General features: G+C 40.4%; 1 protein-coding gene across 1 annotated transcript in view; it reads left to right on the top strand.

The window, feature by feature from the left end:
- The window catches only part of LOC138851498 (mediator of RNA polymerase II transcription subunit 12-like protein), a gene marked incomplete at its 5' end in the record, with an annotated part of 103,615 nt that overhangs the window by 72,210 nt on the left and 7,800 nt on the right, over positions 1–23,605 (top strand). The window contains 4 exons of the mRNA XM_070080693.1: positions 2,702–2,790; positions 12,474–12,784; positions 13,035–13,240; positions 18,789–18,918. Of these exons, the coding sequence (XP_069936794.1) occupies positions 2,702–2,790; positions 12,474–12,784; positions 13,035–13,240; positions 18,789–18,918 (736 nt within the window). The remainder of the gene's footprint in view (positions 1–2,701; positions 2,791–12,473; positions 12,785–13,034; positions 13,241–18,788; positions 18,919–23,605) is intronic.

The raw sequence follows: 23,605 nt of genomic DNA, 5'->3' as shown, positions 1-23,605 counted from the left end.
ATTGATGAGGGAAAAAAGGTGAGTGGTGCATTGAGGTATATGTGGAGACAAAAAATGTTATCTATGGAGGCAAAGAAGGGAATGTATGAAAGTATAGTAGTACCAACACTCTTATATGGGTGTGAAGCTTGGGTTGTGAATGCAGCAGCGAGGAGGCGGTTGGAGGCAGTGGAGATGTCCTGTCTAAGGGCAATGTGTGGTGTAAATATTATGCAGAAAATTCGGAGTGTGGAAATTAGGCGTAGAGTTAATAAAATTATTAGTCAGAGGACTGAAGAGGGGTTGTTGAGGTGGTTTGGTCATTTAGAGAGAATGGATCAAAGTAGAATGACATGGAGAGCATTTAAATCTGTAGGGGAAGGAAGGCGGGGTAGGAGTCATCCTAAAAAAGGTTGGAAGGAAGGGATAAGGGAGGCTTTGTGGGCGAGGGGCTTGGACTTCCAGCAGGCTTGCATGAGCGTGTTCGATAGGAGTGAATGGAGATGAATGGTATTTAGGACCTGATGATCTGTTGAGTGTGAGCAGGTTAATATTTAGTGAAGGGATTCAGGGAAACCGGTTATTTTTATATAGCCGGACTTGAATCCTGGAAATGGGAAGTACAATGCCTGCACTCTAAAGAAGGGGTTCGGGATATTAGCAGTTTGGAGGGATATGTTGTGTATCTTTATAAGTATATGCTTCTAAACTGTTGTGTTCTGAGCACCTCTGCAAAAAGTGATTATGTATGAGTGAGGTGAAAGTGTTGAATGATGATGAAAGTATTTTCTTTTTGGGGATTTTCTTTCTTTTTGGGTCACCCTGCCTCGGTGGGAGACGGCCGACTTGATGAAAAAAACAAAATGTGAAGTTTGTTCTAGGTAGTAGGTTGGTAGACAGCAACCACCCAGGGAGGTACTACCATCCTGCCAAGTGAGTGTAAAATGAAAGCCTGTAATTGTTTTACATGATGGTAGGATTGCTGGTGTCTTTTTTTTCTGTCTCATAAACATGCAAGATTTTAGGTACATCTTGCTACTTACACTTAGGTCACAATACACATACATGTACAAGCATATATATACACACCCCTCTGGGTTTTCTTCTATTTTCTTTCTAGTTCTTGTTTCTGTTTATTTCCTCTTATCTCCATGGGGAACTGGAACAGAATTCTTCCTCTGTCAGCCATTTGTGTTGTAAGAGGCAACTAAAAAGCAGGGAGCAAGGGGCTAGTAACCCCTTCTGTATAAATTACTAAATTTAAGAGAGAAACTTTCATTTTTCTTTTTGGGCCACCCTGCCTCAGTGGGATACGGCCGGTGTGTTGAAAGAAAGATGATGATTTAACGTTTCTTAAATTTCACAATTGAACACTTTTTTTTTTTTTTTTTTTTTGTGTGTGTGTTTGTGTGTTTTCTCTTTGCTAGTGTATTCCTGTACTTATGTGCATTAAGTTTTCAGCTCCAGGTGTATACCTTACACTTTCTTTAAGGGACGAGTAATAAAGTACTGAAATAATAAAGCTCTCTACATTTATATTGTTCTATTCACTTTACTTGTCTGTTAGCTTATTCTCAAAAAGTTTTAACATGAATCTAAATGAGAGAAAACCTATTACAGATGATTTAGACCAATGCAGGTGTTATCCCAATTAACTTATTACTTTGCTGATACAACTTCTACAGTAGCTAACACCACTGCCACCACCACCACCATCATCATCAGTCATCATCCCCATCCACATCCCCAGACCCTCCTGACATTCATCTTGATATTTTCATCATTGATTCGATTTCTAAGTTTTACCTCCCCCTTTTTTGTTTTTACAAGCTTTTCTGGGTTTCTCCCTATTTTCTTAGTTGTGACTTGAGAATGATGCAGAATGAACCAAAACATCGTCTAAAGTTTCCTCTCCAAAATGTATTGTTATTTGTAAATTGTTTCAAACTTTTATTCTACATAAACAGTGTCTAATATACAAAGTTGACCAGGAAACTGCTTGCATGGACAAATATGTTTGCATTTATGTGGATAACCCCTTTTTTTTTTTTTCTATTTATTTTTTGATAGTGTACACCCAAATTCAAACTACATTTATGCCCACAGATTTTGTATTTCTTTTTGTTTCTCATTTTATTATAGCACTATGCAAAATCCTCTAATATGAGAACCAAGACCACAAGAATGTCCTCAGTTGTTCATTTTAAATATATTTTTGACCAGAAATTCAGTTCCAGCTGAGGTGATCTTGAGAGATGTCTGCACTAGTTTGAGCCTTCAATTATTGTTCTTTCATGATTTTTTGCTTTAGTGTAGAATTTCAGAACTGATCTACATTCTCAGGAACTTTGCTTTATAATAATTGGATAAAATAGTATGGTCATCCTTTCCTTTGGCTTCAGAAAGTGTACAGTTATGTAAAAAATGTAAGGAGGGAGAGAGAAGTCTTTTAGACATAATTAACTCTGTGCACAAATGGAAAAATTTGTAAGTTTTCAACATATATGGAAGATTTTCACTTTAGTTTGTACTACTATGTATTTTTTGGTCAATTATATGATTTATGATGTGAAGACGTTTTTATGTGAAGTTCACTGAATCATCCACTCCATGTAGTTGGAAAGGGATCAGTGATAAAACATTAGAAATAGTATATTCATTATAAATTTACACTTAATATTTATACCAAATGAAATTAAACTGATTTAGTGTGTATTTTCAGACCTCGAAAGCCTCAATCCATATGTTTAGTGGCTCCACTGATTTCAAAACTGCCTAAAGCTGTGCAAGGAAGAGTCTTGAAAGTGGCAGGTAAGTCTTAAGTGTAACTTGTTAAGATAACTTCATATGTCTTGGGTACTGTATTAATTTTCCAAAGAGGGAGCCTCTTTGGTAAGGCATTAAATACCTGTATATTAACCCTTTGAGGGTTTTCGTCGTACTAGTACGTCTTACGCGTAGGGGTTTTTGACGTACTAGTACTCATAAATTCTAGCGACCTCAAATCTAGTGGGAGAAAGCTGGTAGGCCTTCATATGAAAGAATGGGTCTATGTGGTCAGTGTGCACAGTCTAAAAAAAATCCTGCAGCACACGGTGCATAATGAGAAAAAAAAAACTTTTTCCATTTTTTTTTAATAAATCAGCGACTTTGCAGTGTATTTTCGTATAGTATTTATTGTTGTATTCTAGTTTTCTTGGTCTCATTTTATAGAATGGAAGACATATTACTGAAATTGAGATGATTTTGACTGGTTTTACAATGAAAGGTGCCTTGAAATTGAGCTCAAAGTAGCAGAAATGTTCGATTTTTACCAAACTTCAAAAGTAAACAAATCGTGCCAAGCGTGCAATACACGTCAACTGGTGAGTCTAATATTCTTTTACAAGTGCACCAATAATATTTATACCATTTTTTACACTAATGCAGTAGTCTGCATAACAGTAAATCTTATATTTTTTGTGAGAATAAAAATTCAAAGTGGAAAGCAAAAGAATATAAGAGGGGCTTTGAGACGTGACTAATGACTAGAGGAAATGTCATTTTAGTGCCAGGAATGTCTTTCTTGTTTATTCTGGACCCTATTCCGAAATTGGCATCTTTTGAAATTTGTGTGAAATTGGCAAAATTGCTAAATTCTGACCACTGTACTGGATAGTTGAATTTATAAATGGGTGGTTTCTTGCACCCATTCGATAGAAAAAATGGAGTTCTAGCGAAATATTCATGTTTTTTGTCGACTAGTACAGTGAAATTGGCCGAAAATGGGGCTCAAAGTGGGCAAAATCGCCGATCCGTAAACATCACCGAGACCGCTAACTTTGCGAGAGCATAATTCCGTAAGTTTTCTATCAAATTTCAAACTTTTGGTGTCGTTATGATCGGGAAAAGATTCTCTATCTTTTCATAAGAGAAAATAATTTTTTTTTTGTTTTTAAATTTGGCCGACCCTGAGAACGAGTTTCGGAGAGGGCCTGTCGACCCTCAAAGGGTTAAATGATATAAATTGTTTTTTTGTCACATGGTTTCATATATAAAACATATTGGGTGGAACTCATAATTATTGGAGCCATTTTGTGTCTGTTTATTAACAATAAAACATTTACAGAACACTATTAAATTATTTTTTTTATTATTAGTATAGGCAGTAAAGCATTTACAGGGCAATAGTTAGTAAATAAATGCCTGTTTATTTTTTTATTAGTAAAGTGGCAAAGGAAGTTTGAGTGTTAGGGGCTTGAGCATTCAGCACTCTTGTTTGAGCAAATTTGATTGGAGTCAGTGGAGACAAGTAATTTTTTTGGTTTAATATGCTATGGGAGTGTAAGGAAGGTAACATTCATGAAGGGATTCAGGAAAACCAGCGAGGTGGACTAAAGTCCTGGAGGTAGGAAGTACAGTATCTTTCCTCTGAAGGAGGTGTGGGGATGTTGCAGTTCAGAGGGTAATTTGAGTTGTAATGTCTGTGCACTTCTGGCAAGGCCAGGTAATTTGAATGAAGGAATGACAAGGAAGTCTACAAATTGAAGAACATACAATTTAAAGCAGACTACTCGGTGAAAACTGGCAACGCCAGAGTATCTGGTGAAAAAGAGTATACACATCATACACACAATAGGTGAAGAGGTAACATTAGTGGAGATATATCAAAGGCAATGGGACTCGAGAAGGTGCCACCATGGATTATGGGAGGAGCAGAAACATTGTCGGAACCACTAGCTAAAATTTACAAGTCAGTGGACAGAGGATAGTTGCCATAGATCTGGAAGACGGCAAATGTAGTCCATATATTTAAGAAAGGAGACAGGCAGGAAGCAATGAACTGCATACCAGTTTCACACTCATACCATGCAAGGTAATGGAAAATATAATCAGAAACAAATTGGTAGAGCATTTGGAGAGAATATTTATTTTTTTATTATCACACTGGCCAATTCCCACCAAGGCAGGGTGGCCCAAAAAAGAAAAACTTTCACCATCATTCACTCCATCACTGTCTTGCCAGAAGGGTGCTTTACACTACAGTTTTTAAACTGCAACATTAACACCCCTCCTTCAGAGTGCAAGCACTGTACTTCCCATCTCCAGGACTCAAGTCCGGCCTGCCGGTTTCCCTGAACCCCTTCATAAATGTTACTTTGCTCACACTCCAACAGCACGTCAAGTATTAAAAACCATTTGTCACCATTCACTCCTATCAAACATGCTCACGCATGCCTACTGGAAGTCCAAGCCCCTCGCACACAAAACCTCCTTTACCCCCCTCCCTCCAACCTTTCCTAGGCCGACCCCTACCCCACCTTCCTTCCACTACAGACTGATACACTCTTGAAGTCGTTCTATTTCGCTCCATTCTCTCTACATGTCCGAACCACCTCAACAACCTTCCTCAGCCCTCTGGACAACAGTTTTGGTAATCCCGCACCTCCTCCTAACTTCCAAACTATGAATTCTCTGCATTATATTCACACCACACATTGCCCTCAGACATAACATCTCCACTGCCTCCAGCCTTCTCCTCGCTGCAACATTCATCACCCATGCTTCACACCCATATAAGAATGTTGGTAAAACTATACTCTCATACATTCCCCTCTTTTCCTCCAAGGACAAAGTTCTTTGTCTCCACAGACTCCTAAGTACACCACTCACCCTTTTCCCCTCATCAATTCTATGATTCACCTCATCTTTCATAGACCCAACCGCTGACACGTCCACTCCCAAATATCTGAATACATTCACCTCCTCCATACCCTCTCCCTCCAATCTGATATCCAATCTTTCATCACCTAATCTTTTTGTTATCCTCATAACCTTACTCTTTCCTGTATTCACTTTTAGTTTTCTTCTTTTGCATACCCTACCAAATTCATCCACCAATCTCTGCAACTTCTCTTCAGAATCTCCAAAGAGCACAGTGTCATCAGCAAAGAGCAACTGTGACAACTCCCACTTTATGTGTGATTCTTTATCTTTTAACTCCACACCTCTTGCCAAGACCCTCGCATTTACTTCTCTTACAACCCCATCTATAAATATATTAAACAACCACGGTGACATCACACATCCTTGTCTAAGGCCTACTTTTACTGGGAAATAATTTCCCTCTTTCCTACATACTCTAACTTGAGCCTCACTATCCTCGTAAAAACTCTTCACTGCTTTCATACACCTGCAACATCTGCCACATTGCCCCTCTATCCACCCTGTCATATGCCTTTTCCAAATCCATAAATGCCACAAAGACCCTTTAGCCTTATCTAAATACTGTTCACTTATGTGTTTCACTGTAAACACCTGGTCCACACACCCCCTACCTTTCCTAAAGCCTCGTTGTTCATCTGCTATCCTATTCTCCGTCTTACTCTTAATTCTTTCAATAATAACTCTACCATACACTTTACCAGGTACACTCAACAAACTTATCCCCCTATAATTTTTGCACTCTCTTTTGTCCCCTTTGCCTTTATACAAAGGAACTATGCATGCTCTCTGCCAATCCCTAGGTACCTTACCCTCTTCCATACATTTATTAAATAATTGCACCAACCACTCCAAAACTATATCCCCACCTGCTTTTAACATTTCTATCTTTATCCCATCAATCCCGGCTGCCTTACCCCCTTTCATTTTACCTACTGCCTCACGAACTTCCCCCACACTCACAACTGGCTCTTCCTCACTCCTACAAGATGTTATTCCTCCTTGCCCTATACACGAAATCACAGCTTCCCTATCTTAATCAACATTTACCAATTCCTCAAAATATTCCCTCCATCTTCCCAATACCTCTAACTCTCCATTTAATAACTCTCCTCTCCTATTTTTAACTGACAAATCCATTTGTTCTCTAGGCTTCCTTAACTTGTTAATCTCACTCCAAAACTTTTTCTTATTTTCAACAAAATTTGTTGATAACATCTCACCCACTCTCTCATTTGCTCTCTTTTTACATTGCTTCACCACTCTCTTAACCTCTCTCTTTTTCTCCATATACTCTTCCCTCCTTGCATCACTTCTACTTTGTAAAAACTTCTCATATGCTAACTTTTTCTCCCTTACTACTCTCTTTACATCATCATTCCACCAATCGCTCCTCTTCCTTCCCGCACCCACTGAACACTCCAACACTACATTTTTAAACCTACCCCATACCTCTTCGACCCCATTGCCTATGCTCTCATTAGCCCATCTATCCTCCAATAGCTGTTTATATCTTACCCTATCTGCCTCCTCTTTTAGTTTATAAACCTTCACCTCTCTCTTCCCTGATGCTTCTATTCTCCTTGTATCCCATCTACCTTTTACTCTCAGTGTAGCTACAACTAAAAAGTGATCTGATATATCTGTGGCCCCTCTATAAACATGTACATCCTGAAGTCTACTCAACAGTCTTTTATCTACCAATACATAATCCAACAAACTACTGTCATTTCGCCCTACATCATATCTTGTATACTTATTTATCCTCTTTTTCCTAAAATATGTATTACCTATAACTAAACCCCTTTCTATACAAAGTTCAATCAAAGGGCTCCCATTATCATTTATACCTGGCACCCCAAACATACCTACCACACCCTCTCTAAAAGCTTCTCCTACTTTAGCATTCAGGTCCCCTACCACAATTACTCTCTCACTTGGTTCAAAGGTTCCTATACATTCACTTAACATCTCCCAAAATCTCTCTCTCTCCTCTACATTCCTCTCTTCTCCAGGTGCATACACGCTTATTATGACCCACTTTTCGCATCCAACCTTTACTTTAATCCACATAATTCTTGAATTTACACATTCATATTCTCTTTTCTCCTTCCATAACTCATCCTTCAATATTACTGCTACCCCTTCCTTTGCTCTAACTCTCTCAGATACTCCAGATTTAATCCCATTTATTCCCCCTACCGAAACTCCCCTACCCCCTTCAGCTTTGTTTCGCTTAGGTCCAGGACATCCAACTTCTTTTCATTCATAACATCAGCAATCATCTGTTTCTTGTCATCCGCACTACATCCATGCACATTCAAGCATCCCAGTTTTATAAAGTTTTTCTTCTTCTCATTTTTAGTAAATGTCTACAGAAGAAGGGGTTACTAGCCCATTGCTCCCGGCATTTTAGTCGCCTCATACGACACGCATGGCTTATGGAGGAAAGATTCTTTTCCACTTCCCCATGGACAATAGAAGAAATAAAGAAGAACAAGAGCTATTTAGAAAAAGGAGAAAAACCTAGATGTATGTATCAGTGTTCAGTGGTCAGTCGTCACGTGAGGTCACAGACCCTGAGCTGCTTGGGGATTAGCGTGGACGGTTACAAAGCATGGCTTGCTTCTACAGTGTTTTAAAAGCTGAGGTTGGAGAGTTGAAGGAGGAGGTCTTGCTTCTCCAGGAGGAGATTAGGAGGCTGAAGGTCCACCTCAATGGGCCTGGGAGAGAGTGTGAGGTGGTTGGAGATGTGGGGAATGAGGCTTCTAGCAGTGAGGTGCAGTCTGTCTCTCACTGTGAGGAGGCTGTAGGTGGGGTGGTAGCAACGGCTACCAGCAGTGAGGTGCAGCCCAGCACCTGCTACAAGTGGCGAGTTGTTCACAGTAATGGGAGGCGCATCAGAGTAAGGAAAGTTAAGAGTGCAGATCTGAAGGTAGGAAATCGCTTCTCTGTTCTCCAGGATGAATGTACTTCAGTGGCCAGTGAAGGTAAGGGTACTACTGCCCCTGCTAATGAAGGTAAGCGCATTCTTGTGGTTGGTGACTCTCAGGTAAGATATGTTGATCGTGCTTTTTGTAATAGGAATAAGAAGATGAGAGATAGAGTGTGCTTCCCTGGAGCTGGTGTTGGGGACATTGTCAACAGACTGGATAATATCATGTCAGGTAATGGGAACAAGCCCATTATCTGTCTCAGTGCTGGTGGAAATGATATTGGGAAGGGTAGGAGAGAAGAGCTGCTAGATAAGTACAGGTCAGCTATAGATTTCATTAAGTCTAAGGGAGGGATCCCAATCATATGTAGCATCTTGCCTAGAAGGGGAGTAGGAAATGAATGGTTGTCTAGGGCAATTGGTGTAAATTGCTGGCTAGACAGATACTGCAAGGAACATGCAATCCCATTCATTGACAACTGGAACAACTTTTATGGCAAACATGATATGTATGCAAGGGATGGGGTTCATCTCTCTGGGGCAGGGGTGGTAGCACTTGCAGACTCGATTGAGAAGGCCATTGGTGAAATGCCTATGATTTTAAACTGATGGAAGATAGAGGTATGGGTGTGTGTGGGAAACAAGCAGGTTGCAACACTAGGGTTGGAAACAGTAAATGTATAAAAGGCATTCAGCATGAAGTTATAAATAAAGACAATAGAACAGGTCAGCAAACAAAGGGGGACAGCAGAGGGCAGCAAGGGACTAGCTCCCTTAAGGTTTACTATACTAATAGCAGGAGTGTTAGAAATAAGATAGATGAGCTAAGATTAATTGCAAGTGCAGGAAACATAGATATTATTGCTATAACAGAGACCTGGCTCAATCTGAAAGATAGAGAGATGCCCTCTGAATGTCACATACAAGGCTATAAATTATTCCACACTGACAGGGTCAACAGGAAAGGTGGTGGAGTAGCGATGTATGTCAGAGACAATTTAAATTGTTGTGTTATACAAGATATTAAATTAGAAGCGTCAGCCACTGAATCTGTTTGGTTACAGCTTCTCGAGGGCCGAGAAAAACTAATTTTGGGTGTGATTTACAGGGCCCCAAATCTTGATAGGGAGTGCAGTAAACTTCTATGGGACGAAATTCGTAAGGCATCTACATACGAAAATGTTGTGCTAATGGGAGATTTCAACTATAGACAGATTGACTGGAGCAATTTGACAGGAAATTTAGAGTCGGGTGACTTTCTTGATACGATCCAGGATTGTTTTTTAAAACAGTTTGTGACAGAGCCAACTAGGGGAAATAACCTCCTTGACTTGGTTCTTGCCAGTAGGGAAACACTAATTAATAATCTTGAGGTTAATGATGAGCTTGGGGAGAGTGATCACAAATCACTCAGTTTTAACATATCATGGAATTCCCCTAATAATGGCAATCAAGTCTCCGTCCCTGACTTTCGCTTGGCTGATTTCATAGGACTGAAAAATTACTTAGGTGGGCTGAACTGGAATGACCTGACTAGGGGTCAGGTAGGTGGTGATGGTTGCCGATATGATGCTTTCCAGGGCATAGTTCTAGCTGCTCAGTCAAATTATGTTCCAAATAGGGAAATCAGATCAAACAAAAATGATCCTAAATGGATGAACAATAGATTAAAATATCTGATTGGTCAAAAGAGAGGCATATATAGGCAAATCAAAAGAGGAGAGGGGCAATTAAGAAATCGATATATTCAGTTAAAGAGAGAAATAAAAAAGGGAATTAGAAAAGCAAAAAGAGATTATGAGGTTAAAGTTGCAAGAGAATCGAAGACTAACCCAAAAGGATTCTTTCAGGTATACAGAAGTAAGATCAGGGACAAGATAGGCCCACTCAAAAGTTCCTCGGGTCAGCTCACTGACAGTGATAAGGAAATGTGTAGAATTTTTAACACATACTTCCTCTCAGTTTTTACACAGGAGGATACCAGCGATATTCCAGTAATGATAAATTATGTAGAACAGGACGATAATAAACTGTGCACTATTAGGGTCACAAGTGACATGGTCCTTAGGCAAATAGATAAATTAAAACCTAACAAATCCCCAGGCCCTGATGAACTGTATGCAAGGGTTCTAAAGGAATGTAAAAAGGAGCTTAGCACACCTTTGGCTAATCTTTTCAACATATCACTACAAACTGGCATGGTGCCAGATAAGTGGAAAATGGCAAATGTGATACCTATTTTCAAAACAGGTGACAGGTCCTTAGCTTCGAACTATAGACCAATAAGCCTAACCTCCATAGTGGGAAAATTTATGGAATCAATAATTGCCGAGGCAGTTCGTAGCCACCTTGAAAAGCATAAATTAATCAACGAATCTCAGCATGGTTTTACAAAGGGGCGTTCCTGCCTTACGAATTTATTAACTTTTTTCACTAAGGTATTTGAGGAGGTAGATCATGGTAATGAATATGATATTGTGTATATGGACTTCAGTAAGGCTTTTGACAGGGTCCCACATCAGAGACTATTGAGGAAAATTAAAGCACATGGAATAGGAGGAGAAATTTTTTCCTGGATAGAGGCATGGTTGACAAATAGGCAGCAGAGAGTTTGCATAAATGGGGAGAAGTCAGAGTGGGGAGGCGTCACGAGCGGTGTTCCACAGGGGTCAGTGTTGGGCCCCCTGCTGTTCACAATCTACATAAACGACATAGATGAGGGCATAAAGAGCGACATCGGCAAGTTTGCCGATGACACCAAAATAGGCCGTCGAATTCATTCTGACGAGGACATTCGAGCACTCCAGGAGGATTTGAATAGACTGATGCAGTGGTCGGAGAAGTGGCAGATGCAGTTTAATATAGACAAATGCAAAGTTCTAAATGTTGGACAGGACAATAACCATGCCACATATAAACTAAATAATGTAGATCTTAATATTACGGATTGCGAAAAAGATTTAGGAGTTCTGGTTAGCAGTAATCTGAAACCAAGACAACAGTGCATAAGTGTTCGCAATAAAGCTAATAGAATCCTTGGCTTCATATCAAGAAGCATAAATAATAGGAGTCCTCAGGTTGTTCTTCAACTCTATACATCCTTGGTTAGGCCTCATTTAGATTATGCTGCACAGTTTTGGTCACCGTATTACAGAATGGATATAAATTCTCTGGAAAATGTACAAAGGAGGATGACAAAGATGATCCCATGTATCAGAAACCTTCCCTATGAGGATAGACTAAGGGCCCTGAAACTGCACTCTCTAGAAAGACGTAGAATTAGGGGGGATATGATTGAGGTTTATAAGTGGAAGACAGGAATAAATAAAGGGGATGTAAATAGTGTGCTGAAAATATCTAGCCTAGACAGGACTCGCAGCAATGGTTTTAAGTTGGAAAAATTCAGATTCAGGAGGGATATAGGAAAGTACTGGTTTGGTAATAGAGTTGTGGATGAGTGGAACAAACTCCCAAGTACCGTTATAGAGGCCAGAACGTTGTGTAGCTTTAAAAATAGGTTGGATAAATACATGAGTAGATGTGGGTGGGTGTGAGTTGGACCTGACAGCTTGTGCTAACAGGTCGGTTGCCGTGTTCCTCCCTTAAGTCAATGTGACCTGACCTGACTAGGTTGGGTGCATTGGCTTAAGCCGGTAGGGACTTGGACCTGCCTCGCATGGGCCAGTAGGCCTTCTGCAGTGTTCCTTCGTTCTTATGTTCTTATGTTCTTATGTTCTTATTGTATTGCAAAGAACTCTACAAAATTTTGAGTAGAGAAATGAAAATATAATTTAAGATTACAAATATTCAGTATTTAGTATCACATACATTATTAGTAAACATTTGTTTGTTGCAGGTCAAGTTCTTGAGTCAGTGAATTTTGGGGCCTATTCTGGTAATTCCAAGCCAACAGATGATGAGAATGCAACAGGTGAGGGACCTGTAGCAAGTCCTCCACCAAGTCACAGTCAACCCAGTAGTGTGAGTAGCAGTAATGGAATGGAAAATCCTCCTGGAGGAAGATCACTGGGACACTGGCCGCTGGCATCTCACCGGCCATTTCTTCAACTTGTGCTCATGTGCCTTGATGGTCAGGATGATCAGTTAACTGAACTACTTGAATCTCTCAGGACACAGCTCACACAGTCTCTCTTCTCTCCTAAAGAGGTATGACATTGACAATGTACACATATATGTTGTGTTATACTCTTGCAAATTTGTAAACATTTCATCCATTTTTGTGATGGTCAGAATCACTTGCAGATTATTTCATTAAATGTCTGCATAATACTGCAGATTATTTAATTAAATGTCTGCATAATGCTGTTAGTTCTTCCTTACCCAAAAAGGTAGTGATTTTGTATTAAATTATTTAATATTTTACCTGGTTGTATATTAACATTATTTAATTAATTAGGAAAAACCTGGGGCTCTTCAAGTGACATTTCCTGAAGATGGCAGAAGCCGTCAACTGATGCTGGAGGCCTTGAGCCTGAGATTTGCCCTTGTAGGAGGCCTCTTTGACGTGATAACTTCTTCTTATTCAAACTCTATTATAACTGAGTGGGCTCTGCTCCTAGTTAATCTCATTATATTTGCTGTGATTGATCTCTCCAATAATAGGTGAGTAGCATTATAAATAGTTCCACTTGTATTGTACACTACAGGTAGGACATAAGAACTTCAAATCCGTACATAAAAATTAATCTTTTTGGACCATACACAAATAACCCGCACATAGAAGAGAAGAGCTTACGGTGACGTTTCGGTCCGACAGTCACTGTCTGGTTGAATCCTTCCTAATACACAACTTTCCTTGTATGAATCTTAGTCCCGGCTTCGTCTCTGTAGATGCCTTCCTCTCCCACTACATTGTAAAATGCTCCTCCTTTTTTCTTCTTCTCCCTCTTCCCCTTTCCTTTTTGCTCCTTGGGTTGTCTTTCTTCTGCCCTGTGTATTTGTTCTTTCTTTATCTACTTATTTATTTGTTTTCCCCCCTCTGTGTTCTTGCTCTTACACTCTGTGGGCACCAGCTCCCTTGCAGTGCTCCTCTTTCTTAGTACAGTGGACCCCCGCATAACGATCACCTCCGAATGCGACCAATTATGTAAGTGTATTTATGTAAGTGTGTTTGTACGTGTATGTTTGGGGGTCTGAAATGGTCTAATCTACTTCACAATATTTCTTATGGGAACAAATTCGGTCAGTACTGGCACCTGAACATACTTCTGGAGAGAAAAAATATCGTTAACCGGGGGTCCACTGTATTTGATTGGACCCCCTCCTACTCTTACTGCCTCCCTACTACTACTTCCTTCCACCTCCACTACTACCACTACTACTACCACTACCACCTGCCTATATATACCCATACTGCTCTCCTTCTCGTTAGTGTGACTTTGTAAATGGTCCAAGTCAGACCGAAACCTCGTCGTAAGCTCCTCTCTTCTATGTTCGGGTTATTTGTGTATCGTTCCAGTCATGGTATTGTGCCTTTTTATGTTATTCTTTTTGGGCCACCCTGCCTCGGGGAATTACGGCTGGTTTGTTGAAGAAAGGAGTTTCAAAATTTTCTTGTATGACTTTAGTAACTGAATACTGAAGAAGGAGTTTAAAGCCCTTTGCTTCTGGAATTTTGGTCACCTTTTACAACATTCATGGCTTACTGGGAAAGAATTCCAGCACAATACAAGAGGGCCCTGGCTTACAGCACTTCTCTTATTGGCGCTTCACTGATACAGATATTTCAAATTATAACCAAAATTTTTTTTATATGGTTCCTGATTTGCTATCACTGCCTAAGCTCCCAGCTGGGCGTTCACACATCATTTTCTTTCTCTCAGTTTGTTTATATCCTCTGTGAGCTCTGCATCTCTGGATTCTGTCTGGAAACCTTCCAGAGTTTCGAGTGTTTTAAAGTTATTGCGTATTTTATATATACATGCTCTTTTTATGTTAAAATAGCATCTAAGGGTAGTTGTGATAAAAAGAGGAGTCGTCTTACTTTAAGTGCCAAGTTAGAAATGATTATACTCGGTGAGCAAAGTATGTCTGTGGGAGAGATAGTGCTAATAATTGTACTTATGTGTACCTGTACCTAAATAAACTTAAACACTGTAGAGTAGGAGTAGCTATGCCAGGTGAAGAAGTAGCTAAGAGTGTCTCACTGGTGTTGAAGACACAGTAACATAAGGAGCATAATAATAATAATAATACTCCATGGGGAAGTGGAACAGAATTCTTCCTCCGGCAACTAACATGCCGGGAGCAAGGGGCTAGTAACCCCTTCTCCTGTATACATTACTAAAGTTCAAAAGAGAAACTTTTTTTTTTCTTTTCGGTCACCCTGCTTCAGTGGGATGCAGCTGGTGCATTAAAAGAAAGAAGAAGAATAATAATCTCTTTGGAGCACTCTAAATGTCATATATTATGTTAGACATTTTCATTAATCCATCTATGACAATTTTTTCAAAATTATATGAGAAATATGCTATGTATCATATAAACATAATACGTACAACCATACTAGAACAAATTGACATCATTGTGGGGTATGGTATCCTGGCGACTCGTAGGAGTGTATGGCAAAAATTACAATAAGATGTTCTCTATACATGTAGTTCAATACCTCCAGAGAAACTGTTTATTAATAAGGATAACTGAAGAAAAACACTCCTAAGTAGCCTGGAACCTAACCCACTGTGTACTCAGGGCCCTCCTCTGTGTGTGTGTGTGTACTCACCTAGCTGAGGTTGCAGGGGTCGAGTCCAAGCTCCTGGCCCATGTACTCACCTAGTTGTACTCACCTAGTTGAGGTTGCGGGGGTTGAGTCCGAGCTCCTGGCCCCGCCTCTTCACTGATCGCTACTAGGTCACTCTCTCTGAGCCGTGAGCTTTATCATACCTCTGCTTAAAGCTATGTATGGATCCTGCCTCCACTACATCGCTTCCCAAACTATTCCACTTACTGACTACTCTGTGGCTGAAGAAATACTTCCTAACATCCCTGTGATTCATCTGTGTCTTCAGCTTCCAACTGTGTCCCCTTGTTACTGTGTCCAATCTCTGGAACATCCTGTCTTTCTCCACCTTGTCAATTCCTCTCAGTATTTTGTATGTCGTTATCATGTTCCCCCTATCTCTCCTGTCCTCCAATGTCGTCAGGTTGATTTCCCTTAACCTCTCCTCGTAGGACATACCTCTTAGCTCTGGGACTAGTCTTGTTGCAAACCTTTGCACTTTCTCTAGTTTCTTCACGTGCTTGGCTAGGTGTGGGTTCCAAACTGGTGCCGCATACTCCAATATGGGCCTAACGTACACGGTGTACAGGGTCCTGAATGATTCCTTATTAAGATGTCGGAATGCTGTTCTGAGGTTTGCTAGGCGCCCATATGCTGCAGCAGTTATTTGGTTGATGTGCGCTTCAGGAGATGTGCCTGGTGTTATACTCACCCCAAGATCTTTTTCCTTGAGTGAGGTTTGTAGTCTCTGACCCCCTAGACTGTACTCCGTCTGCGGCCTTCTTTGCCCTTCCCCAATCTTCATGACTTTGCACTTGGTGGGATTGAACTCCAGGAGCCAATTGCTGGACCAGGTCTGCAGCCTGTCCAGATCCCTTTGTAGTTCTGCCTGGTCTTTGATCGAGTGAATTCTTCTCATCAACTTCACGTCATCTGCAAACAGGGACACCTCAGAGTCTATTCCTTCCGTCATGTCGTTCACAAATACCAGAAACAGCACTGGTCCTAGGACTGACCCCTGCGGGACCCCGCTGGTCACAGGTGCCCACTCTGACACCTCGCCACGTACCATGACTCGCTGCTGTCTTCCTGACAAGTATTCCCTGATCCATTGTAGTGCCTTCCCTGTTATCCCTGCTTGGTCCTCCAGTTTTTGCACCAATCTCTTGTGTGGAACTGTGTCAAACGCCTTCTTGCAGTCCAAGAAAATGCAATCCATCCACCCCTCTCTCTCTTGTCTTACTGCTGTCACTGTCATAGAACTCCAGTAGGTTTGTGACACAGGATTTCCCATCCCTGAAATCATGTTGGCTGCTGTTGATGAGATCATTCCTTTCTAGGTGTTCCACAACTCTTCTCCTGATAATCTTCTCCATGATTTTGCATACTATACATGTCAGTGACACTGGTCTGTAGTTTAGTGCTTCATGTCTGTCTCCTTTTTTAAAGATTGGGACTACATTTGCTGTCTTCCATGCCTCAGGCAATCTCCCTGTTTCGATAGATGTATTGAATATTGTTGTTAGGGGTACACATAGTGCCTCTGCTCCCTCTCTCAGGACCCATGGGGAGATGTTATTTGGCCCCATTGCCTTTGAGGTATCTAGCTCACTCAGAAGCCTCCTCACTTCTTCCTCGGTTGTGTGCACTGTGTCCAGCACTTGGTGGTGTGCCCCACCTCTGTGTCTTTCTGGAGCCCCTTCTGTCTCCTCTGTGAACACTTCTTTGAATCTCTTGTTGAGTTCCTCACATACTTCACGGTCATTTCTTGTTGTCTCTCCTCCTTCCTTCCTTAGCCTGATTACCTGGTCCTTGACTCTGTGTGTGTGTGTGTGTGTGTGTGTGTGTGTGTGTGTGTGTGTGTGTGTGTGTGTGTGTGTGTGTGTGAGAGAGAGAGTGAGAGAGAGTGAGCATGAGAGAGAGAGTGAAAGTGAGAGTGAGTGTGAGTGAGTGAGTGAGAGAAATGCTGGTGGCTTGATCTTCTTTAATAACCTTTTCAGGGTTGCGACCCCGGCTTTTATACTTGCTCTCAGGGTTACAAAATTTAAAAAAAAAAAATTATTTTCTTATGGAATGGTAGAGAATCTTTTCTGAGGGTATTAAAAAGAAAAAATACTAAATTTGATGGAAAACTTAAGAAATTACGCTCTTGTGAATTTTGCTGTGTCAATGATGTTTACGCATCGGCGATTTTGTCCTTTTTGAAACTGATTTTAGCCCTATTCTTAGCTATTTCACTAGCATGTCTTTCATTCTGTCAACTGAGTACAAGAAACTGCCCATTCAACTGTTTAAACTACCCAGTAAAGTGATCAGAAATTGGTAATTTGACCAATTTCACACAAAAATTAAAAAAGTGCCCGTTTCGAAATAGGGTCCAGAATAAATAATGCAAACATTCCTGGCACCAAAACAAAATTTCTGTGTTCACTGGTCATGTCTCCAGACCCCTCTTATATTACACTTGTTTTCCATTTTGAATTTTTATTCATACAAAAAATAGATTTATTGTTGTGGAGACTACTGCATTGTTGTAATAATTGTATAAATAATGTCAGTTCATTCCTAAATGCACATAAGACTGGCCAGATGGACATGTATTGGACAAGTGATGTCATTTGTGTACTCTGGAATATTGGCAAACATCAAACATTTCCACTACTTTGAGCTCAATTTCAAACTTTCAGTCCTGAAACCAGCCAGAATCATCTCTATTTCTGTAATATATTTTCCATTCTGTCAAATGAGATGAATAAACTGAGAATACAGCCACAAAACCATACAAAAATACACTGCAGTCATTGTTTTAAACTAAAAACACGGTCGCAGTTTTTTATTATTATGCACCGCTTGCTGCAGTATTTTTTTTATATGGTGCACACTTACCGCATAGACCCATTCTCTCATATCTAGGTCCATATTTACTGCTCGCAGGTTATCTGAATGAGCTGAGCTCATGGCATTGTACTATGAGACCAACACAGGCTTCAAAGCTGTGATACAATGGGACTGGCCCTCATCTGAATTCCCAGATGAGACTGGCAAGCATGGGAAACTGGTAATAGCAACACATGTGTGAGCATGGTTAATAAGAATGATTGGAAACGAGTGGTTTTTTATGTTGTGTGAACAAGGTAACTCTTATGAAGGGGTTCAGGGAAAACTGGTTAGCTAGACTTGAGTCGTGGAGGTGGGAAGGGCAGTGCTTGGACTGAAGGAGAGGATGGAGATGTTGCAGAGGGTAATCTGATTATGATGTCAGCACTTCTGGAAAAACAGTGATTGGATGATTGATGATTAATGTGTTCTTTTCTTCGGATCACCCTACCTTGGTGGGAGATGGCTGTTAAATTAAAAAAAAATGTTTTGTGATTTTGTAATTTATGCTAAGTACTATTAAGTCTCTACATTACTGTACATTATTTTTCACAGTGAACTCTTCAACACAGTACTGGACATGTTAGCAACACTAATTCATTCCACTTTAATGTCTGACGGACCATCTGAATCTCGTGAAGAGAACAGAAGACATTACTACAATCTAGTCAAAAAGGTTAAAAAGGTAAGGCAGTGTAAAATTGGTGTAGGTGGGATTTTGCAAAAATTGGTAATGGGTGCAGTTTTTTTTTTTTTATACAGCCCAGAATTCTAGAATGATATTTTGCTCTGATATCTCAGTGTGTTAAGCAACAGAATTTTGGTAGCCCCTATGAGGAATTATCTCTGAGACTTCATATTCCTGTTGATTCCAAAGGTGTGAATGAAGATGCATTTTTTTATTCAGTATATTATGCCATTATATTCCAATACATGTAGAATAATAAAAGTATTAGTCAGAGGGCTGAAGAGGGGTTGTTGAGGTGCTTTGGTCATTTAGAGAGAAGGGATCAAAGTAGAATGACATGGAGAGTGTATAAATCTGTAGGGGAAGGAAGGCGGGGTAGGGGTCATAATCGAAAAAGTTGGAGAGAGGGGGTAAAGGAGGTTTTGTGGGCTAGGGGTTTGGACTTCCAGCAAGCGTGCGTGAGCATGTTAGGAGTGAATGGAGATGAATGGTTTTTGGGACCTGATGAGCTGTTGGAGTGTGAGCAGGGTAATATTTAGTGAAGGGATTCAGGGAAACTGGTTATTTTTATATAGCCGGACTTGAGTAATGGAAATGGGAAGTACAATGTGTGCACTTTAAAGGAGGGGTTTGGGATATTGGCAGTTTGGAGGAATATGTTATAATCTTTATATATGCTTCTAAACTGTTGTATCTGGGCACCTCTGCAAAAACAGTGATTATGTATGAGTGAGGTGAAAGTGTTGAATGATGATGCAAATATTTTTCTTTATGGCGATTTTTGAGTCACCTTGCCTCAGTGGCAGACGGCCAACTTGTTGAAAAAAAAAAAAAGTGTAGAAGAGAGGGAGATTACTTCCTGGTAAAAGTAGGTCTTAGACAGGGATGTGTAATGTCACCATTGTTGTTTAATATATTAATAGGTAGGGTTGTAAAAGAAGTAAATGCTAGGGTGTTGAGGAGAGGGGTGGGATTAAATTATGGGGAATCAAATACAAATTGGGAGTTGACACAATTACTTTTTGCTAATGATACTGTGCTTATGGGAGATTCTAAAGAAAAGTTGCAATGGTTAGTGGACTTTTGGCATGTACAGCCAACTATTATATTCTTTTGTACAACCATGTATCATGACAAAAATTATTATAATTATTATTTTTTTCAACCCATCGGTCGTCTCCCACTGAGGCAGGATGACCCAAAAAGAAAGAAAATCCCCAGAAGGAAATACTTTCAATCATCATTCAACACTTTCACCTCACTCATACATAATCACTGACTTTGCAGAGGCACTCAAATACGACAGTTCAGAAGTCCCTCCAAACTGCCAATATCCCAAACCCCTCGTTTAAAGTGCAGACATTATACTTCCCATTTCCAGGACTCAAGTCCGGCTCACCGGTTTCCCTTAATCCCTTCACAAAATATTACCCTGCTCACACTCCAACAGCTCGTCAGATCCCAAAAACCATTCGTCTCCATTCACTCCTATCTAACACACTCATGCATGCTTGTTGGAAATCCAAGCCCCTCACCCACAAAACCTCCTTTACCCCCCCTCTCCATCCTTTTCGAGGATGACCCCTACCCCGCCATCCTTCCCCGACAGATTTATACGTTCTCCAGGTCATTCTACTTTGATCCATTCGCTCTAAATGACCAAACCACCTCAACAACCCCTCTTCAGCCCTCTAATACTTTTATTAACTCCACACCTCCTAATTTCCACACTCCGAATTCTCTGCATAACATTTACATCACACATTGCCCTTAGATAGGATATATCTGCTGCCTCCAGCTGCCTACTTGTTGCAGCATTTTCAGCCCAAGCTTCACACCCATATAAGAGTGTTGGTACCACTGTGCTTTCATACATTCCCTTCTTTGCCTCCATGGATAACCTTTTTTTGTCTCCACAGATACCTCAATGCATCACTAACCTTTTTTCCTTCATCAATTCTATGGTTAACCTCATCCTTCATAAACCCATCCACTGACAAGTCAACTCCCAAATATCTGAAAGCAATTACTTCTTCCATACTCCCTCTCTCCAGTGTGATATCCAATTTTTCTTTATCTAAATCATTTGATACCCTCATCACCTTACTCTTATCTATGTTTATTTTCAACTTTCTACCTTTACATACCCTCCTAAACTCATCCACTACCCAGATGTTGCACATGTGTCTCAATTTCATCTTGTCGGTATTATATACCATTCTTGTACAACCTGTGAGACACTGCAACATCATGGAATCTTGATTCTGAGGACATGTACTTAACCTTCACGACTACGACAACTACTACTACTACAACTAACCCATCTCTTTGGGTAGGACCTACTTCCACTGGGGAATCCCACCTACCAGTGACTATGCCCTCGTCTGCTACCCATCCCATTTCCACCTAACATTACTATATAAACGTCAGGCGCCTTGCTTCTGCTTCAGAATCTCCACGACTGTGGTGCTCTTCGCACCTACTGCTAGGTTGAGGGACTGATTACCTCATCTTCTGTACATAGTTCTCCTGTCTTCAAGTTATGTCCTGGAATTTGTACTGATAAAGCCACTGGATGGCGAAACATCTACAATAAAGATACCCAGATGTTGCACATGTTTCTCAATTTCATTTTGTCGGTATTATATACCATTCTTGTACAACCTGTGAGACACTGCAACATCACGGAATCTTGATTCTGAGGACATGTACTTAACCTTCACGACTACGACAACTACTACTACTACAACTAACCCATCTCTTTGGGTAGGACCTACTTCCACTGGGGAATCCCACCTACCAGTGACTATGCCCTCGTCTGCTACCCATCCCATTTCCACCTAACATTACTATATAAACGTCAGGCGCCTTGCTTCTGCTTCAGAATCTCCACGACTGTGGTGCTCTTCACACCTACTGCTAGGTTGAGGGACTGATTACCTCATCTTCTGTACATAGTTCTCCTGTCTTCAAGTTATGTCCTGGAATTTGTACTGATAAAGCCACTGGATGGCGAAACATCTACAATAAAGATACCCAGATGTTGCACATGTTTCTCAATTTCATTTTGTCGGTATTATATACCATTCTTGTACAACCTGTCAGACACTGCAACATCATGGAGTCTTGATTCTGAGGACATGTACATAACCTTCACGACTACGACAACTACTACTACAACTAACCCATCTCTTTGGGTAGGACCTACTTCCACTGGGGAATCCCACCTACCAGTGACTATGCCCTCGTCTGCTACCCGTCCCATTTCCACCTGACGTTACTATATAAGCGTCAGGCGCCTTGCTTCTGCTTCAGAATCTCCATGACTGCAGTGCTCTTCGCACCTACTGCTATGTTGAGGGCCTGATTACCTCATCGTCTGTACATAGTTCTCCTGTCTTCAAGTTATGTCCTGGAATTTGTATTGTTAAAGCCACTGGATGCCGAAACATCTACAATAAAGATACCAAATGTTGCACATGTGTCTCAGTTTCATCAATAACTCTACTGTACACTTTATATGGTATACTCAGTAAACTTATTTCCCTATAATTTTTACATTCTCTTTTGTCCCCCTTCTCCTTATATAAAAGAACTATACACACTCTCTGCCAATCCCTAGGTACCTTCCCCTCTTTCATGCATTTATTAAACAAAAATACCAACCACTCCAACACTATATTATCCCCTGCTTTTAACATTTCTGTCATGATCCTGCCAGTTCCAGCTGCTTTACCCCCTTTCATTCTACATAATGCCTTGCACACCTCCCCCACACTCACATCCTGCTCTTCTTCACTCCTAAAAGATGTTGTACCTCCCTAGCCAGTGCATGAAATTACCACCTCCCTTTCTTCATTGACATTTAAGTCCCTCAAAATATTCCTGCTATCTACCCAATACCTCAAGTTCCTTATCAGCTAACTCCCCTACTCTGTTTTTAACTGACAAATCCATTCGTTCCCTAGGCTTTCTCAACTTGTTTATCTCACTCCAAAATTTTTTATTATTTTCATCAAAATTTCTTGACAGTGCCTCTCCCACTCTATCATCTGCTCTTCTTTTGCACTCTCTCACCACTCTTCACCTTTCTTTTATTCTCCATATACTCTGCTCTTCTTATAAGACTTCTGCTTTGTAAAAACCTTTCATAAGCTTCCTTTTTCTCTTTTATCACACCCTTTACTTCATCATTCCACCAATCACTCCTCTTTCCTCCTGCCCCCACCCTCCTATAACCACAACCTTCTGCCCCACATTCTAATACTGCATTTTTAAAACTATCCCAACCCTCTTCAACCCCCTCCCCCTACTGTTCATACTTGCACTAATCCACCTTTCTGCCAGTAATTGCTTATATCTCACTTCCTAGCTTCCTCCTCCCTTAGTTTATACACTTTAACCTCTCTCTTACTTGCTGTTGCCATTTTCCTTATGTCCCATCTACCTCTTACTCTAACTGTAGCTATAACTAAATAATGATCCCATATATCTGTTACCCCTCTATAAACATGTACATCCTGAAGCCTACCCATCAACCTTTTATCCACCAATACATAATCTAACAAACTACTTTCATTACGTGCTATATCATACCTTGTATACTCATTAATCCTTTTTGTCATAAAATATGTACATATTACTCATTACCAAACCTCTTTCTACACATAGCTCAATTAAAGGC

Source organism: Cherax quadricarinatus, unplaced genomic scaffold (genome assembly GCF_038502225.1).
Source record: "Cherax quadricarinatus isolate ZL_2023a unplaced genomic scaffold, ASM3850222v1 Contig793, whole genome shotgun sequence".
In the NCBI taxonomy this organism is placed as follows: domain Eukaryota; kingdom Metazoa; phylum Arthropoda; class Malacostraca; order Decapoda; family Parastacidae; genus Cherax; species Cherax quadricarinatus.
The sequence above is the reverse complement of the archived record's forward strand: the minus strand, read 5'-3'. Positions and strand labels throughout refer to the sequence as shown.